This window comes from Coregonus lavaretus (assembly GCF_964263955.1).
Source record: "Coregonus lavaretus genome assembly, chromosome: 27".
NCBI lineage: Eukaryota > Metazoa > Chordata > Actinopteri > Salmoniformes > Salmonidae > Coregonus > Coregonus lavaretus.
The window spans coordinates 10197110-10211097 of record NC_140014.1 but is presented as its reverse complement, the minus strand read 5'-3'; the positions used below and the strand labels follow the sequence as shown (position 1 = coordinate 10211097).

The 13988-nt window shown below is 40.4% G+C and overlaps 1 protein-coding gene across 1 annotated transcript; it reads left to right on the top strand.

Annotated features, from left to right (window-relative positions):
* Window positions 1-9757: 9757 nt before the first annotated feature.
* On the top strand, window positions 9758-12401 carry LOC311103099 (xaa-Arg dipeptidase-like). Its single transcript, XM_084144633.1, has 7 exons — window positions 9758-10219; window positions 10386-10534; window positions 10639-10781; window positions 11338-11492; window positions 11589-11715; window positions 11812-11919; window positions 12128-12401. The coding sequence occupies exons 1-7, from the start codon at window positions 9785-9787 to the stop codon at window positions 12304-12306; spliced, it is 1296 nt and encodes a 431-aa protein (XP_084000759.1). The 5' UTR covers window positions 9758-9784; the 3' UTR covers window positions 12307-12401.
* The last annotated feature ends 1587 nt before the right edge of the window (window positions 12402-13988 follow it).

Here is a 13988-nt window from a genome sequence, read left to right as displayed (position 1 = left end):
TACAATTTTACCTGCATTGGAGGGCAAATCACCATAGCAACTTCACCAAGACTGTGTGACCATACTGTACCAGACACTCTGATACTCATTATGTCACATGTGCAAACCTCCCAAAGAGGCATACAGTATACAGTACAGAGCTATAGCAGTCATTGGCTGAGGTAATTTTTGTATACAGTGAGGGAAAAAAGTATTTGATCCCCTGCTGATTTTGTACGTTTGCCCACTGACAAAGAAATTATCAGTCTATAATTTTAATGGTAGGTTTATTTGAACAGTGAGAGACAGAAAAACAACAAAAAAATCCAGAAAAACGCATGTCAAAAATGTTATAAATTGATTTGCATTTTAATGAGAGAAATAAGTATTTGACCTCCTCTCAATCAGAAAGATTTCTGGCTCCCAGGTGTCTTTTATACAGGTAACGAGCTGAGATTAGGAGCACACTCTTAAAGGGAGTGCTCCTAATCTCAGCTTGTTACCTGTATAAAAGACACCTGTCCACAGAAGCAATCAATCAATCAGATTCCAAACTCTCCACCATGGCCAAGATCAAAGAGCTCTCCAAGGATGTCAGGGACAAGATTGTAGACCTACACACGGCTGGAATGGGCTACTAGACCATCGCCAAGCAGCTTGGTGAGAAGGTGACAACAGTTGGTGTGATTATTCGCAAATGGAAGAAACACAAAATAACTGTCAATCTGGGGCTCCATGCAAGATCTCACCTCGTGGAGTTGCAATGATCATGAGAACGGTGAAGTGTTGTGGTAAGAATAGACCAAAATGGAGCTCTTTGGCATCAACTCAACTCGCCGTGTTTGGAGGAGGAGGAATGCTGCCTATGACCCCAAGAACACCATCCCCACCGTCAAACAAGAAGGTGGAAACATTATGCTTTGGGGGTGTTTTTCTGCTAAGGGGACAGGACAACTTCACTGCATCAAAGGGACGATGGACGGGGCCATGTACTGTCAAATCTTGGGTGAGAACCTCCTTCCCTCAGCCAGGGCATTGAAAATGGGTCGTGGATGGGTATTCCAGCATGACAATGACCCAAAACACACGGCCAAGGCAACAAAGGAGTGGCTCAAGAAGAAGCACATTAAGGTCCTGGAGTTGCCTAGCCATTCTCCAGACCTTAATCCCATAGAATATCTGTGGAGGGAGCTGAATGTTCGAGTTGCCAAACGTCAGCCTCGAAACCTTAATGACTTGGAGAAGATCTGCAAAGAGAAGTGGGACAAAATCCCTCCTGAGATGTGTGCAAACCTGGTGGCCAACTACAAGAAACGTCTGACCTCTGTGATTGCCAACAAGGGTTTGCCACCAAGTACTAAGTCTTGTTTTGCAGAGGGGTCAAATACTTATTTCCCTCATTAAAATGCAAATGAATTTATAAAATTTTTGACATGCGTTTTTCTGGATTTTGTTGTTGTTATTCTGTCTCTCACTGTTCAAATAAACCTACCATTGAAATTATAGACTGATCATTTCTTTGTCAGTGGGCAAACGTACAAAATCAGCAGGGGGTCAAATACTTTTTTCCCCTCACTGTATATCCCTTGGTGTAATACAGTACCATGGTAGATGTCAAGATGAGGGCAGAGCTTCTCCAGTGAAGGCCAATGCCACATGTCTTGTCAGGAGACCAAACTGATCCATCTCCATGTGTCTTCTATCCAACCCATACATCTAAATGGTTTACCTTTTAACTACATTGAATCTGTACTATCATGGATGGTAATTTATTTGGCGAACATCTCATCTACTGACATGTTTCTGATTAGAAATATTAGAGGGTTAATTATGGTGGGGGTGAAGTCTGCATTTTGCATCCCTTTAGTCAGAGCATGGAGTGAAGCCATTATTAAGCTTTTTTCCCCCCCAGTCATCACTGATTGCAGAAAGTCATGCATTTTAAAACCAGTCGTTCCCATTTTAATCAATCTGTGGATAAAGGCCTGGGGTGAAGATACTCGTTACCCTTTCCTGTGAAATTATTTTCAGATTATGTGATAGTAAAATTTTTATTATAGTAATCAAATCTGAGCTGATTGGATCTCCATGCGGAAGAAAAGTAGTCTTTGTAAAGCGACCATGGCAGATATTTAGATTTTCCCAATTTCTTTGTCTTCATATTCACTAATTCCCGTCGATCAATACTTCATGAACAATCCTGTTAGAATACGTTGTATTACTAGGTTTCCATCTAATATTTTTATGCGCGTAAAGTAGCGTACATGTCGGATAAAAAATGTAATGACAGGCCTGATGGAACAGAACATTTGTCTGTAAACGTTCCAAATGTCGACTAAACAAAATACGCTAGACAAGGTAGGATCTTTTTGTGTTGATAAAATTAATTATGTGACACATTTCGGTGTAAACACTTTTATGCACAAATATTGATAAAATAACCATCATATCGGAAGAAAACTTCGGAGTCACGCGATGACATGTGTGGTCCCCCCACAGTTTATTAGGCTACATATTACATAAATGATGATGAACTTCACAAGGTGGTGAACGTGCAAGGTGGTGAAAGTGCAAGGTGATGAGTTTGATGCTACTTTATAATAAATATCAAGGGTCTTGTTCTGGTGACATGATCATCGATGCTTGGCTGCCGTTTGACAAATTACAATAATCTGGTCGTCACTAGTTACCACAGCCACAAAGCCATAAACCCTGCCTAGTTCTGCAATTTCTCTTATTGAAATGTGATTTTAAACCTAACCTTAACCAAGCCTTCACCACATTTCTAACCTTGTGCCTAACCCTAACCTTAAATTAAGATAGGCTGTGGTAACTAGTGGAAACCAAATAATCTCGCTCTTTTGTCCATAATAATCTCATCATGTAGGCTGGCCTACCCACACTGTATTTGCAAACTGTTGGCTAGAGTGCATGTGTCGATACCAGAGTGGGCACACTCGCTATATCACGTAACATGTTTTTTTTTGTGAGAAAACCATCGGTTGAGTTGAAAATGCGATGGAAACCCATGTACCTATACATTTATGTGCATTATGTCATCACGCACAGCCTTTTACAGTATCTGGAACAAATCAATTCGATGGAAACACATCACTGGTGTGAAAATGCGCATAATTTTTTAAATGTGGATTTGAGCATATTCGCATGTAAATCAGTCGCCAATTGGATGGAAACCTAGCTACTGATACAAAAAAGAGTTGAATAAGAAATATATCCACACCCTACTTATTATGTAAATATTCTACTGGTGAAGGGCCAAATGTGACCCAATGGGTATGTGCATGAAATCATCCAAAATGTATGTGCATTTTGTGATGTGAATATTGACGTTTGGCTGATCAATCAGTCAAATCCATCAAGTAATTTAATCATGACTCTAGTTCAGCTGCTATTAATAATGAGTAGCTCCTCAATTTCATATTCATGATAACATTTTCAGTATTATGGTATCCTTCTTGTATGACTGTGTCCATGAGCAGAAGACAAGTCAATGTAGAAACAACATTATTGTTCAGTCAGAAAAAGAAGTGCCTCATCACTAGAGGTTTAAATGAAAATGATCAAAGAACACGAAAATCATTCAACTTAATTAGCTCTGTGGGACATTTCAGTAGCATACAGTGCCTTGCAAAAGTATTCATCCCCCTTGGCGTTTTTCCTATTTTGTTGCATTACAACCTGTAATTTAAATTGATTTTTATTTGGATTTGATGTAATGGACATACACAAAATAGTCCAAATTGGTGAAGTGAAATGAAAAACATAAGTTGTTACAAAAAATTCTAAAAAATAAATAACGGAAAAGTGGTGCGTGCATATGTATTCACCCCCTTTGCTATGATGCCCCTAAATAAGATCTGGTGCAAACAATTACCTTCAGAAGTCACATAATTAGTTAAATAAAGTTCACCTGTGTGCAATCTAAGTGTCACATGATCTGTCATATGATCTCAGTATATATACACCTGTTCTGAAAGGCCCCAGAGTCTGCAACACCACTAAGAAAGGGGCACCACCAAGCAAGCGGCATCGTGAAGACCAAGGAGCTCTCCAAACAGGTCAGGGACAAAGTTGTGGGGAAGTACAGATCAGGGTTGGGTTATAAAAAAATATCAGAAACTTTGAACATCCCACGGAGCACCATTAAATCCATTATTAAAAAATGTATCTGTCCATAGGACCACTTTAAGCCATACACTCCACAGAGCTGGGCTTTATGGAAGAGTGGCCAGAAAAAAGCCCTTGCTTAAAGAAAAAAATAAGCAAACACGTTTGGTGTTCGCTAAAAGGCATGTGGGAGACTCCCCAAACATATGGAAGAAGGTATTCTGGTCAGATAAGACAAAAATTGAGCTTTTTGGCCAGCAAGGAAAATGCTATGTCTGGCGTAAACCCAACACCTCTCATCACCCCGAGAACACAATCCCCACAGTGAAGCATGGTGGTGGCAGCATCATGCTGTGGGGATGTGTTTCATCGGCAGGGACTGGGAAACTGGTTAGAATTGAAGGAATGATAGATGGTGCTAAATACAGGGAAATTCTTGAGGGAAACCTGTTTCAGTCTTCCAGAGATTTGAGACTGGGACGGAGGTTCACCTTCCAGCAGGACAATGACCCTAAGCATACTGCTAAAGCAACACTCGAGTGGTTTAAGAGGAAACATTTAAATGTCTTGGAATGGCCTAGTCAAAGCCCAGACCTCAATCCAATTGAGAATCTGTGATATGACTTAAAGATTGCTGTACACCAGTGGAACCCATCCAACTTGAAGGAGCTGGAGCAGTTTTACCTTGAAGAATGGGCAAAAATCCCAGTGGCTAGATGTGCCAAGCTTTATAGACATACCCCAAGATACTTGCAGCTGTAATTGCTGCCAAAGGTGGCTCTACAAAGTATTGACTTTGAGGGGGTGAATAGTTATGCAGGCTCAAGTTTTCTGTTTTTTTGTCTTATTTCTTGTTTGTTTCACCCCCAAAAATATTTTGCATCTTCAAAGTGGTAGGCATGTTGTGTAAATCAAATGATACAACCCCCCCCAAAATCCATTTTTTCCAGGTTGTAAGGCAACAAAATAGGAAAAATGTAAAGGGGGGTGAATACTTTCGCAAGCCACTGTACATAGTCATTTATCAATGTAAATATTTTTAGGATACTCATACTTTTTCATACTATAGAAACATTACTTAACAACATTTATCACACTAACAGCCAGGGAATGCACAAAGTAAACACTTGCAATAAATCAAATCATAGACTAACAAGTAACCGTGTGGTATTACAACAATACATATCAAAAATGTGTCAGGTCTTGATTTAAACGCCCTCTTCTATTTTCTATGGACAACAGGTCATGATGAAACCCTTTCTTTAAAGAGAGAATATTAAGTATGTGCATTATTCAAGGAGTGTGAATCCAAAGGAAGCCGTGGCCAATCACATTAGCTCATCTCATAAACACCAAGGACAAGGAAGATGCCCCAGAGTTCCCATAGGAGAGTTACCAATTACTCTAGCTCTCTGGCTGATGTGTTGACGTGAGTGAGTGAGTGCGTAAGTGCGTGCATGTATGCACGTTTGTAACTGTGAAGTTAGAAATCCAACCAAAAATGAAAGAAAAAAGTTTGAAATCCCCAGATGGTCAGAACTGATTTTATTTGTTCCTATAAACCTTCTTAGATAACATTTTCAACATATAACTTGGACGAAACAATACTTAATATTACCTCTGAGAGACCCTGTGTATGACTCACATCTACTCATATCCTCCAAGTGGCTGTGACCAGTCCACACTGAGGTAGTGGATATTACAGTTTGTGACTGCAGGTGTTCCAGAGAGAGAGTTCACCTGAGGACAGTGACACTCCTATCTGATCCATATCCCTTCTTTTTCCCCCCGCTCATGCCTGCTACGCTAAATCACAGTAGATCCATTTCATAGCAACAGCTTGACTTTTGAGCTACAGTTTCACTGTTTTGAATTGAATTGAACCACTGTGAGGAGGAATACACAAACCTTCTTAGTATTCAGAGTGAGATAACACAACATTTGTGATATTGATATGTTTTTATACTCGACAAGTGCACTCCAGTCCACAGGAGGTTGGTGAGGGCAGGATGGCTCATAATAATGGCTGGAATGGAGTGAGTGGAATGGTATCAAATACATGGAAACCATGTTTTTGATGTGTTTGATACTAATCCATTAGTTCCGTTCCAGCCATTACTATGAGCCCATCCTCCCCAATTAATGTGCCACCAGCCACCTGTGCTCCAGTCCCTCTTCACCAGACCATGTTTTATTTATACCGCTTTTCAAAGACCTATAACCCATCATCTCAACAATGAATGCACCAGAGGAACCCTGTGATGATGAATCTATCTGTGAAGTAAAATGAACTATCTTCCTTAGTGATAAGTCAACTGCTGTAATTCAAAGGTCTTGGCAAAGAACATGTAAATTGGTGAACTAAATCATTAACAAAGATATGTGGCATCATTATGATGAAAATAGCAATGGAAGGATGCAAAGATATCAGAGAAAGAGATACATTAATCACAGAGCCAAAACAAAAAGCTAATCTTCAAAGTATGAATAGATTTAAATATCTTTGTCCTCACCCTACCAAGGGGGAAATATCCAACAAAGATGTTTCCATTGGGGAATGCACTGTGATTGTAGCTTCTGTAGCTGTGATGTCTTTGTGAATACACATGCAGGGTTCAGTGTTTGAACTTTCAAGCCAGTTGAAGACATTCTAGTCGTAATAAGCTCTCACTGAGAGGAGGTATTATAGATCCTCTACCAAAATGTAAAATGTTTGTAAAGCCACGGTTGAACTCTGTGTGACTGCTCCACTAACACTGACTTATTTAGAAAATGTGTTTGCCTGCTGTATTGTTTTGTCTGCGTTTGTTGTGTTTGTCTGTGTTAGTTTACACTTTGTAGCTTAGTATTGGGGACTATAGATTTGATACAGACAGACCAGTTCCAAACTTAGTTCCAATCTCATTGCTGGTACTTTTGTAGCATCGGATGCGTCTGTTTGAGAAATGTCTAATGTCCTATGGATAATTTTTCTCCTCATAACCAGGATGTAGTTGTCTCTGCACTGCACTCAGACTATGATGGTACACTACAATGCCATTTTACCCTCTCAACAGACAAAAGCACAGCATGCGGTTAACCTCTTTGTGGACAGAAAAACCATGAGACTGTGGTAACCTTTGATTCTCTAGACCTCTCCACCCACCCTGCTGATAGGCTATTCTGCGGTAGGAGGAACAGCTCACACTTTCCTGTTCAGCGAGACTCGCAACAAAGGCTCACATTATTGAAACTGGCAGCAACCTTTTCTGTGGTTTCACAAAGAAACTATCCGCTCCTACAGTGGCATATTGGGGAGTAGCTGGGCAGTTGTATGGGCTCCCTGTGTGAAGCTTGAGAATCACAATCCACTGACTGACAGAACTGAAGAAGGCAGAAGAATAGGACCCCTGTGCATAATTTAACTGAGGAGAGAAATGCATTACAACATTGTTTTATATTACAATGCTGGGGAGGAGCTTTTGGAGGGAATATTTGTGTTGTAGCTAGCATTTATATACTGTGTTATGTTTTACCTTATAGACAAAGAAGTACCTGGACAATATTTAGTAGCAATTTTTGTCCTTCGGTCTTCACAAAACCAGGACCATTACTGAGAGAATCCTACCCAACCTCCTCCTAGACCTACAGGGAAAAATATGTTTGTATCCAAGGTGTTCACCACAACAGGAGTGATGTGATTGTGTGTGCAGTGGTGGGACATAAATGACAGGAAGGACTGTCAAGCAGCATGCAAACAGAAACACTCAAGAGGCCCTGCGGCCTCTCCTCCAATTAACAGAGCTCTTGGCCTGAGGAGCATTGCATGCTGGGGTGTGCTCTTTGTTTGATAGTGGGATTGAGATCCCATCTTTCCAGAAATCATGACAGAATGACAGTTCACCTCAGCCGACTGAAACCTCATGTTTTAAAACGGGCTGATCAGTACTGTCTGAGTGTGTCCCTGAGGACATAACTGGTTGTGGAGAGAGTCAATGACACACACACACTCACACGTAAACACACACACACCCACAACAAAGATAGCATACAACACACACGACACAGTAAACACAGGTCTGTGTTATCCGATCACTCATTTCATTGAAATTAGGAGCACATTTATTCTGGCTATCAACACACTATTCCCTAAGGAATTCCTGTTGTTGTGATGCCTGTATGTGCATATCATATCGCTCTGCTTTGGATTGATGCCAGTTCACTAATGGATTGCACTGATCGAGTCATCATGTCAAGGGTTACTTGATAATATTGAACGTAGGAAATGTATGGATTTGGCAAGGATTTTGTTTGGCCCATCATTCAGACTGGCATTCCTGGCACCTTTATTTCATATTAAGACATGAATTGAAATGTATTCTACACCATTGATCTAATAGCATACTGTCTGTTGTAATAGTGCAATAACAAAGATATGATATTATATATAATGTTTTATCCACCACTGTGAAACAGAGAGACAGCTGACAGAAATGGTTTGGCATGAACAGTCTTGATCCTCTCAGGGCAGACATTAAAGGGTATGAAGCACTACTAGGTAATCATGTGAAATTAAACAGCTGTCCACAAACTAAATCAGTGATTAAGACAATAGGAAAGCAAAAGGGTTATTTCCCTGATGTCACTTAATTGACAGACAATAGAGAGTGACACTGGTGGTGTGTAAAGTAAACTGAGTGACAGACCATGTCAGAGAGGGGGTACTGGTGACAGCTTGCTCTGCACAGTCCAACAACATCTCCTCCTGTGGCTGACAAAGACCCCAATTAACCCCCACGGCAGCCACTCTATACACACGCTCAAAGAGAGCACACACACACACACACACACACACTTGAGTCCTCTGTCGTAGCGTGACAGCTGTATGGCCTTGTCTTTATTCATTTGGCACTAATTGAGCCCGTTCCGCTGGGTCAGACCTTGCTCGCAGTTGTGTAGCCCCATCCCATGGTACTTCGTTGTTTCCTGCATGAGTGTTTTATTATTCGAGTGACCATGAAAAAAGTATCTCGACATTTGAAAAAGGATGGGGGAATAATTTATTCCTTCCATGCTTTTATTTCACACTAATATTGTCCGTTTGGATGTAATTATTAATTCAAGGTGAGAGACAAATGCTGTATTCAATGCAGTGTGTTGTCTTTTTCACAAAATGGATCCTGTAATCATTGCTGCAAAACCCTCATGCTAGCAAATAATAGGAGTTTAAGTGCTGTGGGCATTGAGATATAATACAGTGTTCCTTGCATCAGCACACAAATATTACTTTGGGTCCCTCTAGAGTAGTAAGAGTGAAGAAGGTCTGATTGTTTTTTATTAGTTTCATATTCATTGAAATGCAGAAGGTTGATGGACTTCACATGATTCACTTCTAGATATGTGAGATTACAAAAATGACACCATTCAAAACAGACAAATGCTTTTCAGGCTTCATTTATTTTTTTATCAGGTTAATTTCAGAATGGTTGAAATGATTGCCCCGTAATAATTACAGCCTTCCTCAGATACCTCACATTGAATGAGGGCACATTCTTACTCCTGCCAGTAGATGGCGGTGAGACACCTCTGCCCTAGTTATCTGAAAATCAGTATGCCACAGAAAAAGAAAAAAGAAAAACAACTTTCACTGCTTGCCAGAGCAAGACTGTTACTGGTTTGCTGGACAGCTAAACAGATTATGGCACTAGACTCTCAATCGCGTGAAAAACGAATGCAGTTGAAACACAATATTGAACTCTGCATAGACAAAATTCAAGACAAGCTGTTCATTCTAAGCCAAGACATATGGAGGTGTCCAGAGCTTGCGTATGGGGAGAAACAGTCACACGACAGGCTCGTTCGTTTTTTCTCTGATGATAATTTATGGGACGTTGAAAGTCACTACAAACTGCCTACCGCAGTTCGGGCGACATGGGGTCCATTTGGTGGCAAAGACGGCGACAAAGCTTTGAATGTGGGCTTCCTATGTGAGTACGACGCGTTGCCAGGTATTGGCCATGCATGTGGACACAACCTTATAGCAGAAGTCGGTGTGGCTGCTGCACTTGGGCTGACAGGTGCATTGGAATTAGTAAGAGAACCAACTGACTGTCAGACTCCTCTCCGTGTAAAGGTAAATTTTGCCTGCAGCGAGTGCATATATTGTGGCTTTAAAGGTGTGTCCATTTGTCCAGTTACTCAATTATTGTGCATGGACAAAATGTCACCATTTGCCTTTTGAATAAATTATTGATTGACTAAATTGCCTCAGTAAACACAGCCATTTATCATTGCCATAGGTGACAGTTCTTGGGACCCCAGCAGAAGAGGATGGAGGAGGGAAGGTCGACCTCATCCTGGCTGGGGTGTTTGAAGACATGGATGTTGTCTTCATGGCTCACCCCGCTCAGCAGGATGTTGCCTTCCTACCCTGTGTATCCATTACTGAGTAAGATTCTGTTTCCGCCGTCTGTATCCAATTCCGGTTAACAACATTTTAACTAACCGTTATATGCTTCCATTTTGTTTCAATCTTGGTTAATCTATTCTCAGTGTGACAGTGAAGTACCATGGGAAGGCGTCTCATGCTGCAGCGTACCCCTGGGAGGGGGTCAATGCCCTGGATGCAGCAGTGCTGGCATACAACAGCCTGTCAGTTCTGAGACAGCAGCTAAAGCCAGACTGGAGACTCCATGGTAAATAATGAATGAGAGAGGCTCATGGACTCATTAACTCCTACTGTCATATACCTGCATGCAGGGGCGCAACTTTCACTGGAGATGGGGGACATGTCCCCCCCACATTCTGAAATTGCATTTTTCCTCCCCCCCAGTTTTATCATTAGAATGTGATACAAAACAAAGCAACGGTGTGCTTTAGGACCATTCGGATGCCTCCGAGTGGTCGGGTAGGCTGTTTGGAGTGTTTATCTAACTGGATAAAAAAAAAATATATATATATAAATTATTATCTACCCCCCACTTCTAAAACAAAGTTGCACCCCTGCCTGCATGTGTGGGCATAACCATTGAAGTAATGTTTTGATTTTATGTTCTTTAAAGTGATATTTTGCTATTCACCTGTTGCGCCTGTGCAATTATGTATCAGGTCTTTGTGTACACCATTGATGGCTTCATACAGTAACAGCTGTTGAACAAACCACCATACCTGGCTGATCCACAGTCTCTGTGTACACCTCTTCCTTATCAGACATAAAGGTTAAATTGGTTTTTTCTTTGTCTTCTTCTACAGGCATCATCAAACATGGTGGAGTGAAGCCTAACATCATCCCAGCCTACACCGAGCTGGAGTATTACTTGCGCACTCCACTGGTCAGGGACCTGTCTGACCTCAAAGCCAAGGCAGAGGCCTGCTTCAGGTCAGCTGCCATGGCAACTGGTTGCCAAGTAAGCATGCTCCAAATAGCAATTGTCCCTTGTTTACCATCAAGATCAAGGGAAAAAATGTTGGTGGGTTAATCGTGTACGTTTATTTTTCCATAGGTGGAGATAACTTATCCAAACCACACATATTCCAACATACTTCCCAACACCACCCTTGCACAGCTCTACGAAGATAATGGTAGAGCCTTGGGGATTGAGTTTGTGGAGGTGCAGAACAATTTCTCAGGTAGAAAAAAATGAAATAATAATAAGTGTAGAGATAATAGAGTAGTATTACTGGAGATGAGCACTTGCCTACATAGTCTGGTCTATGTCTTGGCAGGTTCCACTGACTTTGGCAACGTGTCATTTGTCGTCCCTGGGATACACCCTTTCTTTTACATTGGCACCGATGCACTGAACCATACTGAGGAGTATACCGCAGCTGCAGGTAGGATCCAGCAATAAACAGGGATGGGTACAGCTCAACTTGATTTCAACCTATTTTAAGCTCTACAAAATAAACTGTGAATACAGAAAATGGATACAAAATGGACCCTGATACATTTGTTTGACATCAATTTGTTCAAACAGACTGATTTTCTGACCATTAGGACATTATTCACATCAGTGAATGCCTCTTCCATTGAACGGTCCAGGTGCAGAAAAGGCCCAGTTTTACACACTCCGGACGGCCAAAGCCCTGGCCATGACAGCTGTGGACGTGCTGTGCTGCCCTGAGATGCTTCACAAGGTGAGGGAGGAGTTCTCTGAGGCCAAACTGAAGCAGGAGCAAGGACTGAAAGACGAGGACACTACTGGCTCCACACATTCATGAAAACAACATGGATGACCTCATTAACAGGAAGTATTGATTCAAGCTACCTCCAATCAGAGGCTGCTCTGCAATCAGTGCCAAGCTGCTCATGATTTTTGAAGAATGGTAATCATTGTTATCAATAAAGCAATTCTAATACACCATAAAGCAAAGTTTCTAATGAGACACTACAGCATTGCAATTACTGTAATATGTCAATTTACATTACTTTACTATGCAGTAGGCTAGTTCAAAACGTGTTCTTCCATTTCAGATGCAATGACTTTCTCTTTCTCAGAAAACATCACATTTATTAAACATGTTTAACAATGATCATAACATAGCTTTACAAAGGTGTGTTGAGTGATTATGCTCATTGATTATAAAAATAAGGGGTATTTGGAGACATGATCTCTCCTAGTAAGACAATAATATATCCATCCTGTAGCTATATAAGAGGTTACCTACTAGGTTATTTATTCAAACGCATTAAAGTGGAAAAATACTAAAACCTGAAACAACTAATACAGTGAATTTCACATAATAATATACAAGAGGAGACATTAACTTCAAAAGTATCAAAATAGTGAAAAAGAAAACAGTCTAAAGTGATTTGTACATTTGGCTTCAAATAACCTAAATGTAGTACTGTAGTAGTCACTAGTAGTGAATTGTTATGTGTTCCTTATTTATTAGTGTCACATGTAGTTGTGCTGTTGACGCGAAAATTATGACAAAGTGAAATGGTTGCTTATTACCAACAAACTAGTGTTTAAGATTATAAGCAACGATACATAACATCCAAATAGTGTGTTCATATTACAGAACTGCAAATATGAAAATAAAAATTTAAGATATCACCTGAAATTCAGGCTTTAGAGTTTAACAGGGGCTAGCACTCTCCGGGGCACTATCTAGTCATAGTCATGCTAAGTCACTAATATATATATATATATATATATATATATATATATATATATATATATATAAATAATAATATAAATAATAATATGCCATTTAGCAGACGCTTTTATCCAAAGCGACTTACAGTCATGCGTGCATATTTTTTTTTTTGTGTATGGGTGGTCCCGGGGATCGAACCCACTACCTTGGCGTTACAAGCGCCGTGCTCTACCAGCTGAGCTACAGAGGACCACCCAATTAACGCACATATATATATACAAACACACGTCATCCCAAGGCCCTCTACCCAGTGGGCAAGCCTTCAGATCTGAAACATATCAATGTTGTTTTTCTGTTGCTTAGTTGTCCATTAGTCACAACCAATATGACACAATCCCAAAACGGTAGAATTTAGACTTAATCGTGACCATAATAAAAAACGTCTCAATGTCAAATATATGATCGTCTCAGAGATTAAGTAAGGGATAATCAACAAGGGGCTATACATTCTATGGAAAATAATTCACAACGCGTAAACAACATTTGTATTTCAAAATTTGACGTTCCCAAAACATTGTTGCTATCAAAAATTGTTTTTACAACCCCGATGCAACAGTTATCAATATTAATTAGTCTGATGTTTGAGAAACCATACCGCAACTGAACATTCTCAGTGGATGTTTAAATAAAAATACTGCACCCAATTTTGTAACGCTTCCAAGCCAGAAGGATAGATACCTCAGTCTATCTTTGGTCCCTCTGAGTCATTGATAACATTGTACACGATCCTAAGCCCTTAC